We start from the raw sequence: 26803 nt of genomic DNA on the forward strand, positions 1-26803 counted from the left end.
GCATAAATTGGGGTAATTTGGGCTTTATTAACAACTTTAAAATCCTCAACTGTGATTAGACTAGTCTTTTTGGGATACTGTATAGATGCGGTTAGCACATTCCTTTGGATCATTATGAATTGTATTAGAGCTAGCCTAGTAAGTGGTAATCCACAGTATGATGATATCATTCTTGTAAGTGGTGGAAGTAGTGGAAATGGGCAACGACGAACACAATAGAATGGGTCCCACTGGACAACTGTGTCGGGTTCAGAGTTCGGGTTTATGTTAGTGTTGAGGGTCTTTTTTACACCTTAGACACTAGTCTTGATATTATTAAACAAGTTCTAGAATGTGTTTTTGCTAAGAAAGAAGTTGAGCTTGACGCTTTCGCAGAATGGTTTCCAGAGTCTCATTTTGCCACTATCAGTTTGTGCACAAACATTAAATCCAAAGTTCAAGGAGCGATCTTACAGAATGGGCTTGGGCTTCTCTCCACTTCCTACCAGCAAAGCAGTTGTTCTCCACTTTTTGCAAAAGGAACATTACTCTGGTGTGTATCGAGACCTACTCCACAGTGTGCAAAAGGAACATTATTCTGTGCAATGAGACTTTCTCTACAGGAGGCCTATGCAAAGATTTGTTTTAAAGTACCTATATAGCATTAACGGGGTCTGTCTGTTAAGCTTAAGTATCATCATGGACAATACGTTGCAGCAAGATAATGCAGTAAATGAGTTTTAGACGGACAACCAGGTCTATTATCTTTCAATCTATGTATCTTAAGATATTTACAAGTCAAAAGGCAATTACAGAACAAGATAGAAACTTTTCCTTTCCAAACTGTCCATTGCATACGGAATACATAATCCAACAAACACTAATGATTTGGACTAACCAAAATTAAACTGTGAATTTTAATTTACAAGTTGACATGTATAAATTTCATTTAGTATCACGGGTTTGATGTGTTTCGAGATTCAAGTTTGGAGTCGGTCCCACGCCTGTATAAAGAACCTATTTCTGGAACTTCAGCATGTGAAGATGCCACTGAGGTAAGAGGCTGGAAGTTGGTATTCCCTATAAACCAGAAGAGAGCCCATTTTAAATTGCAGAGGGTGTACTTGAGAGCTTTGGTCCAGTTTTCCTGCTTGTTGAAGCTTTGCGTGATGGAATACGTTCCAACTTTGTCATTCTCAATCCTGTAAATTAGCCCATAATGATTATAGAGGCATGTAGAAAACAAAAGCATTAACAATCTTAGTCCATAATTACACATGAAAAGTGCCTCAACATGCACAACAGAATAATTTCTAGTTGAAGAATATTATCTATCTGCAAATTTTCTAATTATCAATCCAGTACCTTTCTCCCCCAGAAATCATTCTCAACTTTTCTCAAGCTATGCACACATTTCTTTTCAGGTTTTTCTTCTTCTTGGTAGGTAAGTAAAAATTTATTAAGAAAGCCCTAAATAGGAGCACAGGACAATGCATGGGAAGTATACAAGAGATACACCTACCTTGTCAGCGTTTTCTATCATCAATTCCCAATTACTTTTTTGTTAAGTATAATCAATTCCCAATTATATGACAAAAAAATCTCAATCAATCTGAATTTTTCCACTATCATGCATTGTTTATTTCAAATCCAATACTACAATGGCAGAGAGGAAGTTCCTGAGAAAAGATGTTACTGCATTACAGTTTTTCCACACCCAACTAATTTAAACCATGACAAACTGTCATTTTCACACATTACTGTACAAGCAAAAGAAGTGAGCAAACTACTTTGCATACAAAATGCAAGACTTTTTATAATTCCATAGTTAAATGGAGGGGGGAATTCAAACCATGGATGTCTTTGTTGGAAACACTAAGCGGTGCCAATTGTGTTACAAGACTCCTGGCAATACAAGATACATTTACTAAACTCACGATTTAGACAAAAAATTATAAATGTAAAACAACTTTTCCAGAAGATATTAGTTTCCAATTTGATTGAAAACCAGCAATTAGCTCTCACCTGAGAGTATGTAGACATGGCAAAACGGGCGGGTCGGGTCGGGTCGGGTCGGGTCAATCGGGTTACGGGTCAAACGGGTCACGGGTCAAAATCGGGTCACTTTAAGCGGGTCAAAATCGGGTTTGGGTCAATCGGGTTTCGGGTCGGGTCGGGTTGACCCGTATTTTTCACATTAATTTTTTTTTATTTAATTTTTATATAGAAAACAACATGTATCTGTCATTTGGAAAGTTATGCAACAAATTACTTAATGTAAAATGCATTATTTTGAATTCACCACTTATATCAAGAATGAACTCAATTAAACTTATTAATACTTATTCAACAATTTTAAAATTATACAAATCCTAACATTACTATCTAAAACAAAATAACACAAAGATAAGTAAAACAAATACACAAGTTTTATTTCTGCACAATATCAACCTTCCAAATATAAAACAAAATTACAAATGACTTATTGGATAACTCATTTGATAAATATCAGATCTCAGTCATTTTTGTATATAAAAGTACATTAAAATTTGATTGTATCTTTTCATTTTTAACTGTACATGGTAAAAAGAAGGGTGAGTCTAGTCTCCTCTGAAACTAGCTTTCAATCTCCTGATGCACCGAACAAAAACTGAAAGAGAAAATACCAAATTTTCTTTTTTTTTCCTTTTCTTATTTCTCTCCCGGAAAAATGATTAGATTTTGCTTTTGTTTTTGAACATTATTATAGTTCAAGAACTAAGCACCATTTGCATCCTACCCGGGAGTAAGGATGCATTAGAGTTGTGTTAAAGAGCATACTTTATAGGACCAATTTTTCATCGAACCTGTGGTCCTTTATAAACCTATGTTACAAGAACTAATCCTAGTTGGAACTAACAATAAAATTGAACATTATACTAGGTACTGAAAAAGTCCTTTAATTTATGATTAATCTTTGAGAGTTAAAAATTTCTTATCTTTTGTTAAGAGAACTGTGAATGAAAGTTATGAATCTCAAGTTCCTGAGATGGTATCTGTGATGCCTCGGATTGAGGGGAAATTGATTGATTGTATGTTGTGGGTGTGTTTTGTGTCCCATATCAGGCATAAATTGGGGTAATTTGGGCTTTATTAACAACTTTAAAATCCTCAACTGTGATTAGACTAGTCATTTTGGGATACTGTATAGATGCGGTTAGCACATTCCTTTGGATCATTATGAATTGTATTAGAGCTAGCCTAGTAACTGGTAATCCACAGTATGATGATATCATTCTTGTAAGTGGTGGAAGTAGTGGAAATGGGCAACGACGAACACAATAGAATGGATCCCACTGGACAACTGTGTCAGGTTCAGAGTTCGGGTTTATGTTGGTGTTGAGGGTCTTTTTTACACCTTAGACACTAGTCTTGATATTATTAAACAAGTTCTAGAATGTGTTTTTGCTAAGAAAGAAGTTGAGCTTGACGCTTTCGCAGAATGGTCTCCAGAGTCTCATTTTGCCACTATTAGTTTGTGCACAAACATTAAATCCAAAGTTCAGGGAGCGATCTTACAGAATGGGCTTGGGCTTCTCTCCACTTCCTACCAGCAAAGCAGTTGTTCTCCACTTTTTGCAAAAGGAACATTACTCTGGTGTGTATCGAGACCTACTCCACGGTGTGCAAAAGGAACATTATTCTATGCAATGAAACTTTCTCTACAGAAGGATTTGTTCTCTACAATTTTTAAAAGGAACATTGCTCTATTATGGAACGAGACATCCTCCAGTCTACAAAAAGAACATTACTCTCTGTAAAACGAGCCTTTCCCATAGAAGGGTTTGTTCTCCACTTTCTGTAGAAGTTTTCGAGGAGTGTACACTATTTCTTATTTTCAAAGAATATAATATTTCAATAAATGTACAAAAAATCTGTAGATTTAACGTACATAAATTTTTAAAGAATTTTCAAAATTCTGCGCATTCAAGGAATACAATTTTTCAAAGAATTTACATTATTCTATATGTTTAAAGTACAAAATTTTACACATTCAATGTACACATTTTTTCGAAGAATGTACACAATTTTTTGGACTCAACGTACACAAGTTGTAGAAGAGTGCACATGTTCCTTATTTTCAAGGTACACAATATTTCAATAAATGTACAAAAATCTGTATATTCAACGTATGCAATTTTTGAAAGAAAGTTCAAAATTCTTTGCATTCAACAAACACAAATTGTCAAAGAATTTACATTATTTTGTATGTTCAAAGTACGCAATTTTTTAAAGATCATACATAATTATGCACATTTAGGGTACGCAATTTTTCAAAAAATATACATAATTCTTTAGACTCAACATACACAAGTTATCGAAAAGCGTATACTCTATGCTTTCTTTTTTTTCAATACACAATATTTCAACAAACGCACAAAAAAACTATAAATTCAACGCACACAAATTTTCTAAGAATGTTTGAAATTTTGCACTTTCAACAAACATAATTTCACAAAGAATATACATAATTCTCTACGTTCAAAGTATACAATTTGTTGAAGAATGTACACCATTCAGCACATTCAAAGTATATAATTTTTCAAAAAACGCACACAATTCATTGTACTCAACCTACACAAGTTGTCAAAGAATGTACACTATTCTTATTTTTCAACATACACAATATTTTAACAAATGTACAAAAAAAAAACAAAAACAAACAAAAAAACAGATTTGACATACACAAATTTTCAAAGAATGTTCAAAATTTTGAGCATTCAACGAACACAATTCCTTAAAAAATTTACATAATTTTGTATATTCAATGTATGAATTTTTTGAAGATCATTCACAATTCTGCACATTCAACTTACACAATTTGAATTGATGAGAGTCCTTGTTTTCTAGAACAAGCTCTTATCCTTGATGTATCTTTTACTAATTAATGAAGTTGTTTGTTTTCAATAAATTTTATTTTTTTTTTTAAATCCTAAATATCTAATGAATGATTATCAGTATACCACGTAGACCAATGATTTTTGAAGTGCCATAAATAGCAACAACAAAAAGTACAGGAGGCCTATGCAAAGATTTGTTTTAAAGTACCTATATAGCATTAACGGGGTCTGTCTGTTAAGCTTAAGCATCATCATGGACAATACGTTGCAGCAAGATAATGCAGTAAATGAGTTTTAGACGGACAACCAGGTCTATTATCTTTCAATCTATGTATCTTAAGATATTTACAAGTCAAAAGGCAATTACAGAACAAGATAGAAACTTTTCCTTTCCAAACTGTCCATTGCATACGGAATACATAATCCAACAAACACTAATGATTTGGACTAACCAAAATTAAACTGTGAATTTTAATTTACAAGTTGACATGTTGTATAAATTTCATTTAGTATCACGGGTTTGATGTGTTTCGAGATTCAAGTTTGGAGTCGGTCCCACGCCTGTATAAAGAACCTATGTCTGGAACTTCAGCATGTGAAGATGCCACTGAGGTAAGAGGCTGGAAGTTGGTATTCCCTATAAACCAGAAGAGAGCCCATTTTAAATTGCAGAGGGTGTACTTGAGAGCTTTGGTCCAGTTTTCCTGCTTGTTGAAGCTTTGCGTGATGGAATACGTTCCAACTTTGTCATTCTCAATCCTGCAAATTAGCCCATAATGATTATAGAGGCATGTAGAAAACAAAAGCATTAACAATCTTAATCCATAATTACACATGAAAAGTGCCTCAACATGCATAACAGAATAATTTCTAGTTGAAGAATATTATCTATCTGCAAATTTTCTATACCTTTCTCCCCCAGAAATCATTCTCAACTTTTCTCAAGCTATGCACACGTTTCTTTTCAGGTTTTTCTTCTTCTTGGTGGGTAAGTAAAAATTTATTAAGAAAGCCCTAAATAGGAGCACAGGACAATGCATGGGAAGTATACAAGAGATACACCTACCTTGTCAGCGTTTTCTATCATCAATTCCCAATTACTTTTTTGTTAAGTATAATCAATTCCCAATTATATGACAAAAAAATCTCAATCAATCTGAATTTTTCCACTATCATGCATTGTTTATTTCAAATCCAATACTACAATGGCAGAGAGGAAGTTCCTGAGAAAAGATGTTACTGCATTACAGTTTTTCCACACCCAACTAATTTAAACCATGACAAACTGTCATTTTCACACATTACTGTACAAGCAAAAGAAGTGAGCAAACTACTTTGCATACAAAATGCAAGACTTTTTATAATTCCATAGTTAAATGGAGGGGGGAATTCAAACCATGGATGTCTTTGTTGGAAACACTAAGCGGTGCCAATTGTATTACAAGACTCCTGGCAATACAAGATACATTTACTAAACTCACGATTTAGACAAAAAATGGTAAATGTAAAACAACTTTTCCAGAAGATATTAGTTTCCCATTCGATTGAAAACCAGCAATTAGCTCTCACCTGAGAGTATGGCTTGTGCTGTGCGCTTACCTTTAGAGACAATCAATGAGTAGTAACCAGTAACTTAGAATCAACTAAGCAAAAAGGTAATATAAAAGATGATGAATTCTTAATATTAAAAAGTTCAGCTACAGACAGAGAGATATTGCATGCTAAATGCAAGATGCAAACAGTTTTGTCAAGCAAAAAAAAAAAGGGTTTAGAGAGGGCTATCCAGTGACCCGGACCAACCGACCCGCCCGCTCAAACCGTAGGTCTACGGGCAGTTCCGAAATCAGTCAATGGTCGGTCACAAGTTGGCAATAAAAATAACCGAATAATTGTGTTCGGATTCAGGTTTACAAAATTTTCACCCAAATAACCCGAACCAATCAAATTATTTATATAAACTTACAAAAAAAAAAAAGATGATTTGACATGCCATATGATCTAATTTGGTCTGTTCCCTACAAATTATGAGCAGCCTGTTTAAGGGTTGGCATATGGGAAAATCCTATGGTAGGTAGCTTTGTGGAATTCAAGTCTCATTTGGTGGATTAAAAGTTGGTTTGTTCCCCTCGTACAATATGAAATATTGGGTTTGATAAAATTATCTACATTCAACCAAGCTTTATTAGGTAAATGGTTGTGGTGTTATGGTGAGGAAGGAAATCACTTCTTGAGACGTATTTGGGGAAGTATGGGTTAGTGGACAAATCTAGTGAGGTGACCTCATGGCCCATGGGTGAAGTTTAATTCATAGCATGAGGGTTGGTTGGAAGAGGTTTTTGGGTTTCATAACATATGTGGTAGGGGATGGAAGAAGGGTGCACTTCTGCCATGATGTGTGGTGTGGGGACATTGCCCTCAAGGAGTTATTTCCTGATATATTTTTAATCATTAAAGATAAAAAAAAGCTTCTGTGTATTCTTATTTGAGTTTTTCAGTGGGCAGGATGAGTCAATCCTGAAAGCCTAAATTTATTTGGAAAAGGATCCTCTCTGTTTGCTTTGAAAGGGAGAGAGTCCATTTTATTGATAAAGATTTAGCAATATACAAATCTAAAGATGAACACAGGGTCACTTTTCTTTAAATTCAGTTATCATTACTTCTTTGGTGGTATGATATTTTAAATAACATGGCACATATACACCTTTAGTTGCATGGAAACTGAATCCTTTATAATAGAATCTGTGAACTCATTTCTTGATATGTTGTAAGCTGAAACTTGGAGTTAAATTTGATGGTATAATTTTGAGACATTAAGAGGTTGTAATGCTGTGCAATTTCCTTGGAGGAGTATTTGGGTAGCAAAGTCCTTAGGAAAATTTCCATTTTTTGTCTGGACAGCTGCTTTGAAATAAATTTTAATAATGGATAATCTAATTAAAAAGAACCTTATCATGATAGACTAGTGTTGCATGCACAAGTGTAGTGGTGAGATGGATAGTTCAGAGAGTGAAATAATTACACATTAAGTTGCTACTCATGAAGTTATTTTTTTAGTTTTACAGTCTTTGTATGAGTAGTCTATTGGTATTGGCAGAGTTTCTTATCTTATTTTGTGGACAATATTGATAGTTTTTAGTTTTTAATTCTTATATATATGCTTCTATCTATGGATGTCCTTTCTATTGATTTTTTCTTAATAAAAAAAGATGCGTAGACCATGTATGTGATTAACCATTCACATTTCTGTTTCATATTGTTTATTTGTTTGTTGTTTTAAACGATGAGTATTTCTTAGGTTTGGTCCTGTGAACTTGTTTTGGAGCACTCGCTATGACAAAGCAATGACATTGTTTGTCACATGCCTCAAGGACTTTGCTGAGTTTGCACGTTTAAGGGATATGGAAAACAACATACCTCCTGACAAACAATTCAAATTGCCCTATAAGTAAGTTTTCTTATCTTTATGGACAATATTCCATTTATATGTCTTTGTATGTATAGTTGTGAAGATATCTTTATAAATTCATCCAGAAGAGAGGAGAGTGACCTTCATATTTAATGTTCTTATTTTCTGCGTTGCTTGCTTTTATACTGAGTCTAGGTTTTGTGGAGGTTAGTAGTTGGGAGAGTTTGGCATGTGTATGACACTAGTGTTTCTCTTAGGGCTGTCCAGTGACCTGGACCAACTGACCTGCCCGCCTGAACCCGCCTAAACTGAAGGTCCACAGGCGGTTCTGAAATCAGTCAGTGGTCGGTCACGGGTTGGCAATAAAAATAACTGAATAATTCGGTTCGGATTTGGGTTTACAAAAATTTCACCCGAATAACCCGAACCGATCGAATTATTTATATAAACTTACAAAAAAAGATGATTTGACATGCCCAGATTGCCAGCCCACGCGTTTGGTATTAGAACTGTTGATTTGAAATTGGGTAATTGTGCCACTACAATTAGTCAAATTGTGCTCAGCTTCCACTCTCATCAACACCATTGATTTTGAACTTTATTTTGAGATTAACCGTTGATCTCAAATTAAAGTTTAAAGTCAACGGTGTTGATGAGAGTGGAAGCTGAGCACGATTTGACTAATTGCAGTGGCACAATTAGCCAATTTCAAATCAACAGTTATAATACAAAACGCGTTTTGGTATTAGATTGAGAGAGGGGAAACATGTATGTGTATAATCCCATCAGACATCAGTAGACAACAGTTACTTTTTCCACACAAATTCCCAACATACAAATCAACCGTTAATCTCAAATTAAAGTTCAAAATCAACGGTGTTGATGAGAGTGGAAGCTGAGCACGATTTGACTAATTGCAATGGCACAATTACCCAATTTTGAATCAACAGTTATAATACAAAATGAAGACCTAATTTAACGGTGAGAATTTCATATCAAAGATTAGATATCTAAACGGTAACGAATCACAAGAAGATCACGTGCAACAAGGTATCTAATTACCGTTTAGATATCTAATCTTTGATATGAAATTCTCACCGTTAAATTAGGTCTTCTTTTTGTATTATAACTGTTGATTCGAAATTGGGTAATTGTGCCATTGCAATTAGTCAAATCGTGCTCAGCTTCCACTCTTATCAACACCGTTGATTTTGAACTTTAATTTGAGATTAACAGTTGATTTGTATGTTGGGAATTTGTGTGGAAAAGGTAACTGTTGTCTACTGATGTCTGATGGGATTATACACAAATGTTTCCCCTCTCTCAGTCTAATACCAAAATGCGCGGGCTGGCTGTTTGGGCATGTCAAATCATCTTTTTTTTTTTNGGGTGGGGGGATATGATCTAATTTGGTCTGTTCCCTACAAATTATGAGCAGCCTGTTTAAGGGTTGGCATATGGGAAAATCCTATGTAGGCAGTAGCTTTGTGGAATTCAAGTCTCATTTGGTGGATTAAAAGTTGGTTTGTTCCCTCGTACAATATGAAATATTGGGTTTGATAAAATTATCTACATTCAACCAAGCTTTATTAGGTAAATGGTTGTGGTGTTATGGTGAGGAAGGAAATCACTTCTTGAGACGTATTTGGGGAAGTATGGGTTAGTGGACAAATCTAGTGAGGTGACCTCATGGCCCATGGGTGAAGTTTAATTCATAGCATGAGGGTTGGTTGGAAGAGGTTTTTGGGTTTCATAACATATGTGGTAGGGGATGGAAGAAGGGTGCACTTCTGCCATGATGTGTGGTGTGGGGACATTGCCCTCAAGGAGTTATTTCCTGATATATTTTTAATCATTAAAGATAAAAAAAAGCTTCTGTGTATTCTTATTTGAGTTTTTCAGTGGGCAGGATGAGTCAATCCTGAAAGCCTAAATTTATTTGGAAAAGGATCCTCTCTGTTTGCTTTGAAAGGGAGAGAGTCCATTTTATTGATAAAGATTTAGCAATATACAAATCTAAAGATGAACACAGGGATCACTTTTCTTTAAATTCAGTTATCATTACTTCTTTGGTGGTATGATATTTTAAATAACATGGCACATATACACCTTTAGTTGCATGGAAACTGAATCCTTTATAATAGAATCTGTGAACTCATTTCTTGATATGTTGTAAGCTGAAACTTGGAGTTAAATTTGATGGTATTATTTTGAGACATTAAGAGGTTGTAATGCTGTGCAATTTCCTTGGAGGAGTATTTGGGTAGCAAAGTCCTTAGGAAAATTTCCATTTTTTGTCTGGACAGCTGCTTTGAAATAAATTTTAATAATGGATAATCTAATTAAAAAGAACCTTATCATGATAGACTAGTGTTGCATGCACAAGTGTAGTGGTGAGATGGATAGTTCAGAGAGTGAAATAATTACACATTAAGTTCTACTCATGAAGTTATTTTTTTAGTTTTACAGTCTTTGTATGAGTAGTCTATTGGTATTGGCAGAGTTTCTTATCTTATTTTGTGGACAATATTGATAGTTTTTAGTTTTTAATTCTTATATATACTGCTTCTATCTATGGATGTCCTTTCTATTGATTTTTTCTTAATAAAAAAAGATGCGTAGACCATGTATGTGATTAACCTATTCACATTTCTGTTTCATATTGTTTATTTGTTTGTTGTTTTAACGATGAGTATTTCTTAGGTTTGGTCCTGTGAACTTGTTTTGGAGCACTCGCTATGACAAAGCAATGACATTGTTTGTCACATGCCTCAAGGACTTTGCTGAGTTTGCACGTTTAAGGGATATGGAAAACAACATACCTCCTGACAAACAATTCAAATTGCCCTATAAGTAAGTTTTCTTATCTTTATGGACAATATTCCATTTATATGTCTTTGTATGTATAGTTGTGAAGATATCTTTATAAATTCATCCAGAAGAGAGGAGAGTGACCTTCATATTTAATGTTCTTATTTTCTGCGTTGCTTGCTTTTATACTGAGTCTAGGTTTTGTGGAGGTTAGTAGTTGGGAGAGTTTGGCATCCCCCCCCCCAACTCCTTGGACCATGCACAGCAGGTTACTGATGCCCATGCTCTTTTCATTTTATATTGCACTTAGTTGATCATTTTAAATCAGCTCAGTAAATTCCGGTTCAGTATCAACTATCAAGAGAGTAGTCTACACTTACAGCTCATAAGTATTGTTGTTGCTGTCCATAATTCGAGGGTAGCTCCCCATAGGAATAATTTTTATTCGATATCTAAAGATAAAAGAATTAAGGATACAACACTTATCATTTTAGAGACAATCTTGGCCGAACAATGCAGAATATAAGACAATGTAGAATGCATGAATTAATTAGAGTTTGTGGAGTCCACTAGTCCAACAGAATAGATTCCCTCATTCTACAGAAGCTTATGGAGGATTGCCTCAATAGGAACAAGGCATTTCCTAGAGAGATTATGACTTATAATTAAAAATGAAAATTAAATGCTATGCACTTTACATTCTCTAAATTTGGGGCTGCTTCAAAATCAGTTAGGGGACTTTTAAAACTTGCAGTTGACACCCTCAACTGTTAAAATGATGTCAATATGCTCCTTCCATTATGGTCTGTTGGATTTTTCACCATTAACCCGCTAAAAAATGCCTTTCTATTTCTTTGTCCAAAATGTCTTTTTTGTGTGAGTATCGGCAAGATTATAATGGATGTTAACATAAGGGGCACATTGATACTGTTGCAACTTGAGGCTGTAAAATGCAAGTTTTCATAGTTAAGGGACCAATTTGAAAGCTAGGAAGCACCTACACGAATACCGGAAAGGGTATGGGTACAGGTACGGTATGATGACACAGCAATTTTTGAAAAAGTAGGACACAAGTTAGAATCTTTTATTTTTTTTATTTATTTATTTATTTTTTTTATGAGTAATAAAAATCTTTTACATTTTTTCCCTTTGTAATACCCAATTTTTAGTAAGTTTTTCCAAAACCTTGAGCCAAATAAAGCATGTATGTACATATATTATATCTCATATATTGCTAACTATAAATATCATCATTTTAAACATATAGAATTAAGAAATAAAGATGCTCAATTATAACAACTTCAAAAATAAATAAATCCATAGATTTTGTTGATAAAGGATACTGAAACTTTGGCCGGAAATATTGGCACATTGTATGGAGAAGAAGACAAGCTTGGCCCCAAGCAGCATTTATCTCATCCCACTCAACCTATATGATCCCAGAACACGGTAAAAATCATAAGCAAATCATAATTATCAAAGTGTGAGAAAGAAAAGAATTATAAAAGGAGAAATTCAGTTAAGTTATAAACTACTAAGAATAAAGGAAAAGGTAAAATTAAAAGCCATCAAATTCCAAGAGCAGCACACTTTTATATTTTTTTGGAATTCTATAAGTATCAAGAGCAATACACAACTTATGAGGCAAGCAACATCAATAAGGAGAAATAATACAGAAATAAATCCAAGGTTACCCACATACCACATGTATCTTTACAGATTATGACCCATGTCAGGTATCCCAAATATGAGGTAACAAAGTTGTCCTTAGGCCACTTGCCATATTTTCATCTCAGCAGATATAATATTTGTTGAGTGGATACTTATCAAATCTGCTAAACTTCTAACACCTATGATATTTCTTGGTTACTACCAACCCCAAGTATGAGATTTAAGCTTTATTAAGTTGAATGATTAGCATTATGTGACTTGTATTCAATACTACCTTCCATTAAGTTGCATATTGCACAGGGAACATGAGAGAGAGAGAGAGAGAGAGAGAGAGAGAGAGAGAGAGAGAAATTTAAAGTAAGCAGCTTTACACCCCAGGTGAGACAACACAATATGTGTTTGTCCTGAAGGTTATTGATTATGGTAGGCAAACAACGAAGGTAGATGATGGACAAACTTTCAATTAACTCATATAAAAAAATAGATGTAATAAAGTTTGCTTACCGGAACTTTAGGAAGTCGTCCAAGTCGAAAATTGTTAATGTACCAAATTCTCCTTCTTGACAGATGGGGAATGCATCATTAAGCACATTAGTTCGCTTCAACAGCTCCAAATGTGCTTGGGAGACCTCAATTTTTGCTAGAACTGCATCTCTCTCTTCCTGTTGACCAAAACAATTTTGTTCTCAGGAAATATCATATTAAAGGCAGCGAAAGTTCAGGTTTTAAATAGATAGAAAAAAGACATCATCCAATTATAGGAGAATAGGACAATAAATGAGTTACAATAGAAAACGGAAGTTGATTACAACATTAAACTAAAATAGTCTTGCAAAGGTCAAAATAACTGTTTGATTTAGTACTATGAACATATCCAGTTTTTACAAGCAAATATAAAAAAAAAAAAAAAAATTAAAACAAAATCTCGTGCTCATTTTTATTTTATCATGGAACATATGAGAAAAATGATTTCACCAAGCATTATGAGGAGAAGAAACTAACCGCTCCTCTAATTCCTTAAAGCGGCCAGATTTTAACTCCAGCTCCTTCAGTTCAGCATTAACTTCAGCATTCTGTTTCTCTGTTTCTTCAATTGCTGCTTCGAGCTTTCTCTCTTCTTCCTCAATCTTAAACACCAAACAAAAATAATTGAATGACCATTTTGACCACAATATTCTATAAAATCTGGCATCTAATAAGCATATATAAATTAATGTAAGATGTCAAAGTGCATTTACACTCCTTTTTAAAACATTCGCTTTATTAGTAATTTCATCTTGTAAAATTGCAGACCCACTAGTATCCTGGTCACATTGATCTAATATACCTTCAAAAAGTACAACGCAGGCATAAAACTACAAATGTGGAAAGTTTTTAAGACATAAAATAATTAACAGACCATTGCTTTCCTTATTTGAAGATAAATAGCTCCTTGCCCCCCTTTTTGTGCAATAGGTAAAATTAACCAAAAAATAATGAAAACAAAGAATCATTGAGCACTTTGTTTACTTCAACAATTAAAAAATCTTTCCAACATGTGAGATCTAACACCCTTTCCCCACCCTCCCAAAGGATAAACATTGTTGTAGCACTTATGATAGCATTAGCACTCGAATGTCTTTTAGATACCAGTGTGGATCAACAAATTTCATCACTAAATTCAATACTCACACAGACATGAAGGTAAATTATTTAAAAAAGACGCTGACTAACTTCCTATAAATCAAAAGCAAGAGCATGTCCAACAAAGTGATTAATGGATTAGAGCCAGTTGCTGAGTAAGCACCTTTAATTTCTCCTTAAGAAAATCAGCCTCACTAAGAACATCACGTGGCTCTCCCTCCAAGCGCCTAAGACATGCCTCATATGCTTCGATGTCCCTGTTCACATCTTCAACCTCCTTGTCAAGTTTGTCAGACAACACTCTCATGCATTCAAGACATAAAGGTTGCTCAACCTGTAAATATGAACATGGAGTCAAATTTTCAAAGCAACATTAAAATTTACATCCGAGTTCCTCTGCAATAAGCATACCTGGGTCTGAGTTGTGGCAATCTCAAATGCACGTTTGAGCATAGTAATAGTATTATACACAACCACAAATGACTCCTCCATTGTCTTCCCAGGCTGGCTAATATCCGGCTGGACAGGTCCAGCCCCAGCCCGAGGACGAGGAGGAATCCCTTGTAGCTGCTGCTGGGGTTTTTGCTTTGATAACACAACAAAAGAGTTGTCCATCCGCGTCGAACCTAACACACTATTGGCCCCATGAATTGAAGACCCCTGCATTCCTACACATCCTCATTGCCGAAAACCACATACCATACTTATCAACAAACCAACCAAACAAACCATATCACTTTTCAAGCAAAATCATATAATATTAATGTGAAACACAAATACTATAATCAATTTTAAAAAACACATAAGGCTGATTTTCTTTTCTTTTCTTTTTTTTGTACAAATCCCAGATGCTAATAATTACTCGAAATAAGAAGCTAAGGAAAAAAAAGGAGTTGTGAGTTGAGTTACTCAAAAGGGTCTCATATCAAAATCTGCAAGAAAATAAAAAAGAGAATGAAATTGCGAAATTTGATTGGTTACCGGAGCGAGAGGAATAGTCGTTGAAGAATTTGTCGGCGTAGGAATCGACGCCGACGACGCAGAGAGAGTGGCGGCAGTTCTGGCAGACCCATCGGGGCAGATTGGGATCCACGGGTAGGCTCCGACTCTTATCCCCCATGCTTTGCTTCTCCTTTATTTGATTCGTTCAATTTCTTTATTTTATATATACACACTATTGAGCCTTGTCTTTTGCTTTGATTTGAAAACCAAACCAAATCCTAATATTTTGTTTTTGCGTGAAAACCCACGTTTTCGCATTGGACTCTCGGAGGTCCAATTCCAATACGAAAACCCAAATTTACCCTTACAATTTTTTCAAAAACCCAAATTTACCCTTTTGCCTGACCACAAAATACAACCCATTTTCAGAAAATCACCGTGTCGCTGGACTCATTTGCCGTTACATTTTTCTTCCGTTGTGAAGTAAAATATTTTACTGAAAATGTTTTCCTTTTACCGTGTTTGGTTGCCAACATGTAAAATGGAAATTTTCCTTCAATCACGAAAAACCCAAACTCAAAATTCTGAACAAATCAAACTCAAATTCTCTAATTTCAGTCAAAGCAGAAATTCTTAACCCGAATTTTAATTTCTCTACAAACTCACCCAATCTCAAATAGGCTACCCAAAAAAAAAAAACTCGCTATTGGTAAAAACCCAGCAAGATTGAAACCCAGCAAACTCAGGTGGTCTTTCACAGTTTTTAGCAAAACAAACCATGCGACTAAAACCCAGTGGTAGAACCCAGATCGACATAGAAACCCGGTGGCAGAAAATGAGATCGGCATCCACAAACAATCCCAAAACCCATATTGAGGAGACAAAACCAGATATCGGCGGTGAGATTGGTGGACTAGATTGACGCTGCAAACTGAGAAATCGAACCTAAGAACTGGTTGCTACGACGATGGTGGAGCCGGTGATGAGTTGCGCCAACGAAATATGGAGGGGGAGAGAAGAACCAAGAGATGGAAGGTGATGAGCCCGAGGGTGAGTGATTGGCTGGGCTGTGGGAGAGAAGAGCTGATAGTGAGAGAGGGAAAGAAAATATCGAGACTGAGAGATGGGGAGCAAGGGATTTGGATCCTCTCCATTTCTCTTTGAGATGAATACTCTCCATTTCATGGACAGGATGTACTCGAAATAAATTAATGGTGTAACTGTGTAAGATATGACATGTAAATGAAAATCCAAAACACTTGCTTCCGGCTGTTTGTTAAAGGAACTTGAGTAATATTCTTTTGTATTTTTTAAAAATATATGTGAGTGAAAAAATGTGTATTGTTGTTTAAAATTAAAAATATGTGTTTAATTATTCAGTTAACCCTTTAGAAAACCCATCCGGTTTGAATATTTCAAAATCTCAGGGGCTGTTTGGTAACTTTGTTCTAATAACGTTATTTGTATTTTTTAGAAATTGTATAGGTGAAAAAGTGTGTGGAAATACGCTTAATGTTGTTTAAAAAACTAAAAAGTGTTGCTTAAACTACCATACCAAACGACCCCAATTTCTCTCTCTTCTCCATTACCCCCCTCTCTCTCTCTCTTAACTTTGCCATCAACGTTGTTATTATGCTGACCACAGGGACGGAGCCAGGACTAGGAATATGGGGGGCCAACTTTGCTGCTGATTGCATGTAGAGCTCTGGCTTTTGATTTTGTTGCTTAACTACTAATGGGTTTTATTTATTTATTTTTGTATGTTTTTGACGTGTGTCTTGCTTCTAAGTAAGGACAAAATTATTTCATTAAATTTTTTTTAAAGGATTAGGCTGTTTGATTTGGGTAAAATTGTTGATTAAGCTTAATTGTTTTTAACTTTACTATTGGTAATTTTGTTGTTTGGCTAATTTTTTTGGGCTTGTATATTATGTTTAGATTTTAGATCAAATTTTATTTTTTATGGCATTTAAAAGGAGGAAAATGCTAAAGCTACAAAATTTTTTTACAAATTACTAATGTGGTGAGTAATTATTGATAAGTTAAAAAAGTAATGTAAGTGATGAACTTAAATGCGAACCAATAATAATTTACTATGTCAGTAGTTTGTAAAAATGTTGTAGAAAATTTTGTGACTATAGCTGTGGGGCCAGAATATTGGGTGGCCTCGGCCCACTCCAAGCCAGGCCCAAAAGGCCCACGCCGAGGATTCATAAGTGGTCCGAGGATGAAAGCGCGAAGATCGACTCCCGAGGATCATATCCGAGGAGCGCCCGTCCTCGGGCATCCGAGACCTCGGGAGAACACGAGGGCCATCCCACCAGAGGACGCTTTGAATATCCGAGGAGGAGAGGGCCCAATGCCACGCGTCGGCGACAAGAGAATGGCGAAGGAGCAAGCCTGAGGTGAACTGTCACTTCTGCATTGAATGCGCTCACCTAACCCCCCTGGCTACATTAATGGGGATGTAACCCCTTGACAAGGCAGCATCGATCAGGGTGAGCCACTGGAGCACGGATAAGACTTCTGATGGGACGGACGGTCAGAGCAGAGGCCAGTGAATGATCAGCAGAAGGAAGGATATAAGAAAGAGGAGCAAGATAAGAGAAGAGAAGAGGAAGGAACTTGAGGGAGAGGGGTCTCCTCGGACGAGTGCCGAGGAGCTATCTTCAGTTGTAAACTGGGCTCACTCCCCTTCAATGAAGGGAAAATGATTTGTATCCCGTTGCTAGTCTGTTAGGACCTAAACCTTTAACCCACTCTCTAAAAATGTATTGTTGGGGAACCTTTACAAAATGAGTCCCTACAATAGCATTACTAGTAAAAGAATTAATGATATTATTAAGGGCTGCAAAGTGTAATTTTATAGAACAAAATTGCTAAAATTATTACCTATATGATATTTCTATTTAAAAAAAAAAAATTAGGGGGGGCCATTGCCCCCCTTGGTCCAACTATGCCTCCGCCCTGGCTGGCCACATCTCACACCAGCCCAACATTGCCAAACCCACTATCCAGATAGTTTTCTCTCTCTGTCTCTTATTTCTTATTGATAACCTCTGTATGGTTGCTTGAAAAAAGAAGGAAAATAAATTATTATACAGCTATTTTTTATTGATTTCTTCATGCTAATTTTGATCCTTTTTTTTTTTTTAGAGCTTGGGGATTGATTGAAAGAGCGAGGAGAAATGAGGTGGCATACAAATGAAAAGAAAGTGGCTGATTGAATCTTGGTGAGATGTAAGGTTTTGAAACCCGAATCGGACCTTACGGTTCGACCGGGAAAACCTCGAACCGTTCAGCTTTACAATCTGTCTAGGCTGAAGAACCGTTCCATGTAAAAAAAAGCAGGGACCCGCACGGATCGTGATCCGACTGCCCGATTCTGTGAACCGTGACCGGTTTTTGAGGTTCGGACGGTTTCTTTTTGTTTCAACTTTTCCGGTGAATTTTGGCCAGTACACCGGTATGAATTTATGATCAGATCTAAAAGAAATGAAAGAACATGAAGAAGAACAAAGATCGGAAGGAGATTTGATAATTTCAGATCTTGAACAAAGGGATTTGTAAGGAAAAAAAAAAGAACCAGAGATCAAAAAAACACAAACTACATTAGATCAAAAAATAAAAAACAGTCGCCGATCACGCTTACTCAGCAAATAAACAATCTTCACCAAAACAAACTCCACACTTGCTCAACAAATAAATAGTAAACACAAACTACATTAGATAATAAAAAAAAATAAAAATAAAAAATAAAAAACACAAATTACAATAACACGTATTTTCGTCTTCTACCAACATAGTCGCCGATCACGCTTCGTCTTCTGCTACTGTTACTTCTTCTTCTTCTTTCTTCTTTTTTTTTCTTCTCTTTCTTTTTTCCATTGATGGAGCTCTGTAATTTCCTCTTTTTCTCTAGGGTATGTGGTTCTCTTTCTTTCTTTGGACTTACATTACTTTTTTACTCCTTTTGAATTCCTAAGTCCCTGTCCTTCACGTGGCTAACTTGGAAATGATGAAAGACTTTAATTTTTTAATAAAAGCAAAAAAATTTCAGCCATTAGATTTAGATATTTTTTCAGCTGCCCAATGTGATGTAACATGATTGATAGGTGCACTAAATATTTTAAGTATTTTTAAGAGTAATGTAGTATTTTGAAATATGCTACGTCCACAATATTTTTACAATATTTTTATAACAAATTACAAGTGGTTAGTTGTTGTAGGGACTCATTTTGTAAAGGTTCCCCAACAATACATTTTTAGAGAGTGGGTTAAAGGTTTAGGCCCTAACAGACTAGCAACGGGATACAAATCATTTTCCCTTCATTGAAGGGGAGTGAGCCCAGTTTACAACTGAAGATAGCTCTTCGGCACTCGTCCGAGGAGACCCCTCTCCCTCAAGTTCCTTCCTCCTCTCTCTTCCTATCTTGCTCCTCTTTCTTATATCCTTCCTTCTGCTGATCATCCACTGGACTTTACTCTGACCGTCCGTCCCATCAGAGGTCTTATCCGTGCTCCAGTGGCTCACCCTGATCGATGCTGCCCTGTCAAGGGGTTACATCCCCATTAATGCGGTCAAGGGGGTTAGGTGAGCGCATTCAATGCAGAAGTGATAGTTCACCTCAGGCTTGCTCCTTCGTCATTCTCCTGTCGCCGACGCGTGGCACTAGGCCCTCTCCTCCTCGAATATTCAAAGCGTCCTCTGGTGGGATGGCCCTCGTGTTCCCCCGAGGTCTCGGATGCCCGAGGACGGGCGCTCCTCGGATATGATCCTCGGGAGTCGATCTTCGCGCTTTCATCCTCGGACCACTCATGAATCCTCGGCGTGGGCCTTTTGGGCCTGGCTTGGAGTGGGCCGAGGCCGCCCAATATTCTGGCCCCATAATAGCCCCTCAAAATCTTGCTGCACGCATCCTCGAGCGGGGAGAAGGATTTTGACATCCTCGGCCATACCCCTCGTCAGCACTGGGGTCCATTCATCTACCCAAAGCACGTCGCTGACGTTTCGGAGCGCGTAACGTGCCCGTCATTAAATTCAGGCTGCTCTGTGCTCCCCACGTCTAATGAGGCGTTACCAATCCAACGGTGCAGGTTTGTCTCGCATTTATGGGCGGAAAAACCCGCATGGCTCCTCGATTTGGGGTATAAATATCCGTACGAACCGCTTCTTCCTGTTCCTTACTTGTAATCAAGAATTCTCGTGCGTCCTTCCTGAGTTCAGCCACAATCTCATTTACATCTCCAGCACAAAAAGCCTGTCTGAGGAGCTCCTCCTCTTTCTAGTAAGTCGCTCTGTCTCTCTCTGACCTCTCTTTCTCTTCACCCTTTTTTCTACTTCGCCTGTTCTTTCTTAGTTCTTTTAGGCGTCAACTGGGATGGGTAGGTTTAAGAAATACGTCGATACTGCGGAGGCGATGGAGAAATTCATCACCGACCACAGAATTCCCGGCAATGTAGGTCTGAGATATTGTGAGGATGGGGATTGGCGTATACATAGACGGGAGGGCGAGGTGGTAATTCCCATCGTCGCCTTCCTTGAAAGGGGGATGACGATTCCCATGGGACCAGTGATGAAGGACTACCTCACGCACTTCCGGTTGGCCCCTACCTAGTGTGGGATAAACGTCTTTAGGATTTTGGGCTGTGTGGACACTCTGAACGAGAAGATGGGGCTTAGGTTGACCCACCACGACGTGAACTGGTGCTACAACCTTCAGCTTCTCAAGGGCAAGTCTTATTACCTAAAGACAAGGGATGACAGGGTGCGGCTCATCCAGTGCCTCCCTGAGTCCAGCAAGGGGCTGAATGAGGACTTCCTCATCGTGTCAGGGGAGTGGCACGATGGCCTTCACTGCCCAACAACAGAGGGAATACCAGGTGGGGCAGTAGGAGTAGGAGGGGTCTCAAGTTCTTTTGCCCCTTTTTTCATTCCTTTTTCCTTTTGCTAACATGGTGGTGTTTTCCCCTTGCAGACCCGCACGCTTTTGAGCGCCACTTCCATTTAGTCAACCTTGCAGAAAACGCTGAGGGCGTCAGTTTATATGAACGAGGACCACAATCAGGTTAGGGCCGCCCACATAATTTTGGGGTATAAACCTGCCCAGAAGTCGTTTCCAATTCCAAAGCACGTCATCCGAGCCAACGATCCTCGGCTTCAGATGATTACTGTGACCGAAGAAGGATTTTCGTTCCCCGAGGAGCCCTCCGACCAGGAAGCTGTGACGCTAGCCGTCCCCTCCTCTTCCCAACCATTCACTGAGGCCGCCGAGGAAGGTCCAGAGAGGGAAGGGGACGCGTTTGACGTTTTCGCTCAGCTTGATCAGTCCGAGGACCCTCCTAGGGACTTGGGTGATCCTAATTTGACCGAAGCAGACCTCTTTGCTTCAGGAGCCCCTCCTCCGCCGACAATGGGTTATAAGAGGAAGCCCACCACCGATTTGTTGGACCTGATTGAAGGCCAGTCGGGGAAGTCTCAACAGAAACTACCTCCTCCTCCTCCGAAGACTAGGTCGACTTCCGCTCAGCAGAAGCTCCCTCCTCCTCCTTCCCAAACAAGCTCACCCCTTGGGTCCGTGCCTGTCAGCCCCAAGAAGAAGAAGGACAAGGGCAAAAGGCCTAAGGAGGATAAGACGGCGTCCTCGCAGGAGGAGGATACTACTCTGCGGCCGTCCAAGCAGCTTAAAATAGGCGACCAGAGTCAGGAGAGGCAAGTTGTCAATACCACCTCGTCTGAGGCCCAGGCCTGGCTCCCAGCTCCGATGCTCCGCGGGGAGCCCTTGAAGGATAACGCCTCCCTCAGGGACTTCAACGAAGGCGAAGGTGCACGCGTGGCAGATGCACTGGAGAGGAGCCTGCTGCTCCCGACGGACATGGCCAAGCTTAACTCTTTGACGAGCGAGCAGGTCTTCCTCAGCCTCAAGCGATATGTGGGGATGGTAAGGGCTATAACTTTGACTCTTCGCCCACTCTTTTTCTTTTATTGGGCTTATAGCGTATTGGTTATTCTGGCAGGATGTACAGGCTATCTTTAGGCTGGAGGGGGCGGCGAACGACCAGAGGAAGGCCCTCAACCAGGAGCGTGATTGGCGCTTTCAGGCTACCCGGGCTCTGAAGAATTTCGAGGCTGACCTCGCCAAGGCCCGAGCGGATTTGAAGGCGGTGACCAGGGAGCGGGACAGTGCCCTGTCTGGTCTTGAGGGCGCCCAGAACCAGGCCAAGGAGCAGACAAGGCGCCTGGGCGAGGCGGAGGAGCAGCTACAGGTCGCGAGGGATCTGATCGCAGATCTGCGAGCTAAGGTGACAAAGGCCGAGGGAGCCCAGAGGGAGGCAGAATGGGCCAGAGACCAGGCTCGGCGGGCTAAGGACGAGGCTGACTATGGCAGGGAGATGGCCCTGAGTGCCAAGGAGGAGGCTGAGACTACAGCCTACGCTGATGAGGTGGCTGCGGTAGAGGCCCTCTACAAAGCTCAAGTCCCGGGGGTGTGTAGGCGATAATGTTCCCAGGTCTGGGCTGAGGCCCTCAAACATGCTGGGGTGGAGGCCACGTCCGACCTATAGAAGGCAGAGAGCATGTATTACCCCCCTGCAATCCGCGAGGCTGCCCTTGACGGCGCTAAGGCCGGGGAGATTGTTGAAGAGGTAGGGGCTGCTGAACTAGAGGAGCATTCAAGCGAGGAGGTGCCCCAAGAGATAGTGGAGATCCCGTCCGATGATCAAACCTCCACACCCGAGGAAGCAGCTGCTCTCGCCGCACCCTTGCAGGCCGTCCCCTCAAGCCAGGGTTCGGAGGGGTCAGGGGTTGCCCCTGTCCAACCTGAGCAAAAGGAGTAGACTCCCCAGCGTCTCAGCTCGTCCTACTTTCACGTCGTTTTATTTTATTTTGTTGTGCTTCTCCTCTATGTACTGTGGCTCTTGCCATGTAACTTTTACGGACTCATTATTGTACTGCGAATTTAATTTCCCTTTCTATTTATTTCAATTACTTATTTGTGTACATGCTGCCTGCTTTTCCTCTTTTTCTTTGATCTGCACGATTTTAGCTTGAATTGTATGTCGACCAATTGTGCCAGTACCGATGATAAGGAGAGAGAACGTATGCATGGGCAGCCCTCTTACGTCTCAAGGGCTAGGCAGGGCTTGATCTTTTCCCAACTTGGGATATTTTGTAGTTAGTCTCCCTATAGGCCTGAGTCTGAGGACCATGCAATACCTTGGTTCAGTCTAGTACCCAGGTATAGCTGAGCGGCTAGTTTCCCCATAGGCTTGAGTCCGAGGACCATGCAATGCCCTAGTTCTGTCTAACGCTTCCATTTCTCTGCAAGTATCTAGTTTTTCCATAGGTTTGAGTCTGAGGACCATGCAATACCTTGGTTCTGTCTAGTACCCAGGTAGAGTTGAGTGATTAGTTTCCCCATAGGCTTGAGTTCGAGGACCATGCAATGCCTTGATTCTGTCTAACACTTCCATTTCTTTGTAAGTATCTAGTTTCCCCATAGGTTTGAGTCCGAGGACCATGCAATACCTTGGTTCTGTCTGGTACCCAGGTAGAGTTGAGTGATAAGTTTCCCCATAGGCTTGAGTCTGAGGACCATGCAATGCTTTGGTTCCGTCTAACACTTCCATTTCTCTGTAAGTATCTAGTTTCCTCATAGGTTTGAGTCCGAGGACCATGCAATACCTTGGTTCTGTCTAGTACCCAGGTATAGCTGAGCGGTTAGTTTCCCCATAGGCTTGAGTCCGAGGACCATGCAATGCCTTGGTTCTGTCTAACGCTTCCATTTCTCTGTAAGTATCTAGTTTCCCCATAGGTTTGAGTCCGAGGACCATGCAATACCTTGGTTCTGTCTAGTACCCAGGTATAGCTGAGCGGTTAGTTTCCCCATAGGCTTGAGTCCGAGGACCATGCAATGCCTTGGTTCTGTCTAACGCTTCCATTTCTCTGTAAGTATCTAGTTTCCCCATAGGTTTGAGTCCGAGGACCATGCAATACCTTGGTTCTGTCTAGTACCCAGGTATAGCTGAGCGGTTAGTTTCCCCATAGGCTTGAGTCCGAGGACCATGCAATGCCCTGGTTCTGTCTAACACTTCCATTTCTCTGTAAGTATCTAGTTTCCCCATAGGTTTGAGTCCGAGGACCATGCAATACCTTGGTTCTGTCTAGTACCCAGGTAGAGTTGAGTGATTAGTTTCCCCATAGGCTTGAGTCAGAGGACCATGCAATGCCTTGGTTCTATCTAACACTTCCATTTCTCTGTAAGTACCTAGTTTCTCCATAGGTTTGAGTCCGAGGACCATGCAATACCTTGGTTCTGTCTAGTACCCAGGTAGAGTTGAGTGATTAGTTTCCCCATAGGCTTGAGTCCGAGGACCATGCAATGCCTTGGTTCTGTCTACCACTTCCATTTCTCTGTATGAAGGGGTTTGTCCTCGGACCGCTTTATTGGAGACGATTCCTCCTTGTGTCGGACTATGATCTTACATGTGGCGTTGACCTCGCCTCTAGCTCGAGTCCCCATCTTTTTCATTTATGAGGCGTCCCTTAACCGTTCGCGCTCCGCGCTTGACATTTCGGTGCGCGAGCCGCACTTTCATTAATATCCTCGTGAATTGACACAAATCCAGCGGTCTACGGTCCTCTTGGAATTTGGTAGCTTCGTGATTAGCACTGCTGATGATTCTCTTTTCGAGTCCTTCCATTCTCCAAGCCCCTTTAATAACGCCGCTAGAATTGTGATCGGAGTTGGTAGATATGGGGCTGCTTTGGGCGGGTGTGAGGACATCCGCGCCAAGAGCCGTTGTAACCGCAGCCCCCACTGGGCTTCCGGCGCAGCAGAGTCTAGGCATAACACTGATAGTGCCAGGCACGGTGGCCAGGAATGATGTCGCTAAAGTACCTCATGTTTCTCCCCGGAGCGTACCCCTGCCGAAGGAGATGCGCGAACTCATGTCATGGCTGGTGCCCGAGTGTTGCTGTCTCCAACGGCCAACGCTCGTGAGGATTGAAGAGAATTAAGAGAACATCACGGAGGAGGGCTTCCCGGAGCACCTGCGTCTGCTCCTCTCTTTGTTCAAGCTTCGCCGCACCGGACAAGGAGTTGTTGGTGGCCTTGAAGCAAGCCAGCCTCAGCCCCCTTTCCTTTAGCTAGTTTTAGGATAGGCCCACCTGGGCCTCTGTTTGTAGAATTAGCTTGTAGGAGTAGTTTTAATACACGCCTACCTGAGCCTCTGTTTGTACATTGTACCCCTTTGATTTAATAAAGTAACATGGAGTTCATTTTCGTTTTTGCTGGATCTTCTTTTTCGGACTTTTTATTTTTTTGCAATGTTTGTCTGGTAGTTTTTTTTTTTTTTTTTGATACATCACCGCCAACCTTCTGTAGAATAACTACTTAGAACGATCGCCCGTTGCGCCGGCCAGCGCACTAATCCTTCCCACAGACGGTGCCAATTGTAGGGACTCATTTTGTAAAGGTTCCCCAACAATACATTTTTAGAGAGTGGGTTAAAGGTATAGGCCCTAACAGACTAGCAACGGGATACAAATCATTTTCCCTTTATTGAAGGGGAGTGAGCCCAGTTTACAACTGAAGATAGCTCCTCGGCACTCGTCCGAGGAGACCCCTCTCCCTCAAGTTCCTTCCTTCTCTCTCTTCTTATCTTGCTCCTCTTTCTTATATCCTTCCTTCTGCTGATCATCCACTGGCCTCTGCTCTGACCGTCCGTCCTATCAGAGGTCTTATCCATGCTCCAGTGGCTCACCCTGATCGATGCTGCCCTGTCAAGAGGTTACATCCCCATTAATGCGGCCAGGGGGGTTAGGTGAGCGCATTCAATGCAGAAGTGACAGTTCACCTCAAGCTTGCTCCTTCGCCGTTCTCCTGTCGCCGACGCGTGGCACTGGGCCCTCTCCTCCTCGGATATTCAAAGCGTCCTCTGGTGGGATGGCCCTCGTGTTCCCCCGAGGTCTCGGATGCCCGAGGATGGGCGCTCCTCGGATATGATCATCAGGAGTCGATTTTTGCGCTTTCATCCTCGGACCACTCATGAATCTTCGGCGTGGGCCTTTTGGGCCTGGCTTGGAATGGGCCGAGGCCGCCCAATATTCTGGCCCCACAGTTGTTATTGGTTCAAATTTGAAACTAACACTAAGATTATTTTTTTGCCCCAACGATAACAATCAGTAACAACCTGCCACTTAAGATTTGTTGTAAAAATATTATGAGCATATTATTTCTCTAATATTTTACACAGTTTTTTGCTATAATTTGACACAAGCCAAAGTGTGAGTAATGAAAAAAAAAATTTATGGGTTTACATCTATACCACTCACATCTCATCACGTGGCAAATTGTGGCAAAATTTGTATAAAATGTTATATTCCTATTATTGCTCTAATTTTAATTAATATTTACAATTAAGCATATAATAATTATTAAATAATTCATTCTCAAAAAAAAAATTATTAAAAAATTATTTCAATTTAAAA

General features: G+C 39.5%; 2 protein-coding genes and 1 long non-coding RNA gene across 3 annotated transcripts; 1 reads left to right on the forward strand and 2 right to left on the reverse strand.

Annotated features, from left to right (window-relative positions):
- Positions 1 to 713: 713 nt before the first annotated feature.
- Positions 714 to 16529, reverse strand: LOC112034206 (beclin-1-like protein). The gene is given in 10 exon segments (XM_065761989.1): positions 714 to 1292; positions 11457 to 11528; positions 12420 to 12505; positions 13252 to 13289; positions 13292 to 13432; positions 13596 to 13609; positions 13723 to 13874; positions 14534 to 14704; positions 14782 to 15038; positions 15352 to 16529. Coding segments are annotated over 10 exon segments (1428 nt in total). The 5' UTR covers positions 15491 to 16529; the 3' UTR covers positions 714 to 934.
- Positions 5148 to 6844, reverse strand: LOC136062655 (uncharacterized). The gene is made up of 2 exons (XR_010624383.1): positions 6256 to 6844; positions 5148 to 5618 (listed from the first exon to the last, which is right to left on the reverse strand). It is a non-coding gene; the product is annotated as an uncharacterized LOC136062655 (long non-coding RNA).
- Positions 16530 to 21359: 4830 nt separating the features above from the next.
- Positions 21360 to 22812, forward strand: LOC136062657 (uncharacterized). Its single transcript, XM_065761990.1, has 2 exons — positions 21360 to 22253; positions 22330 to 22812. Exons 1-2 carry the CDS (start codon positions 21360 to 21362, stop codon positions 22810 to 22812), a joined length of 1377 nt encoding a protein of 458 aa, XP_065618062.1.
- Positions 22813 to 26803: the final 3991 nt, after the last annotated feature.

This window comes from Quercus suber, unplaced genomic scaffold (genome assembly GCF_002906115.3).
Source record: "Quercus suber isolate HL8 unplaced genomic scaffold, Cork oak 2.0 scaffold_437, whole genome shotgun sequence".
Lineage (NCBI taxonomy): Eukaryota > Viridiplantae > Streptophyta > Magnoliopsida > Fagales > Fagaceae > Quercus > Quercus suber.

Coding starts and splice junctions, on each gene's coding strand:
- LOC136062657 (XM_065761990.1), top strand. CDS start 21,360: ATGAACGAGGACCACAATCAGGTTAGGGCCGCCCACATAATTTTGGGG. Junction 22,254..22,329: donor TCAAGCGATATGTGGGGATG/GTAAGGGCTATA, acceptor TTATTCTGGCAG/GATGTACAGGCTATCTTTAG.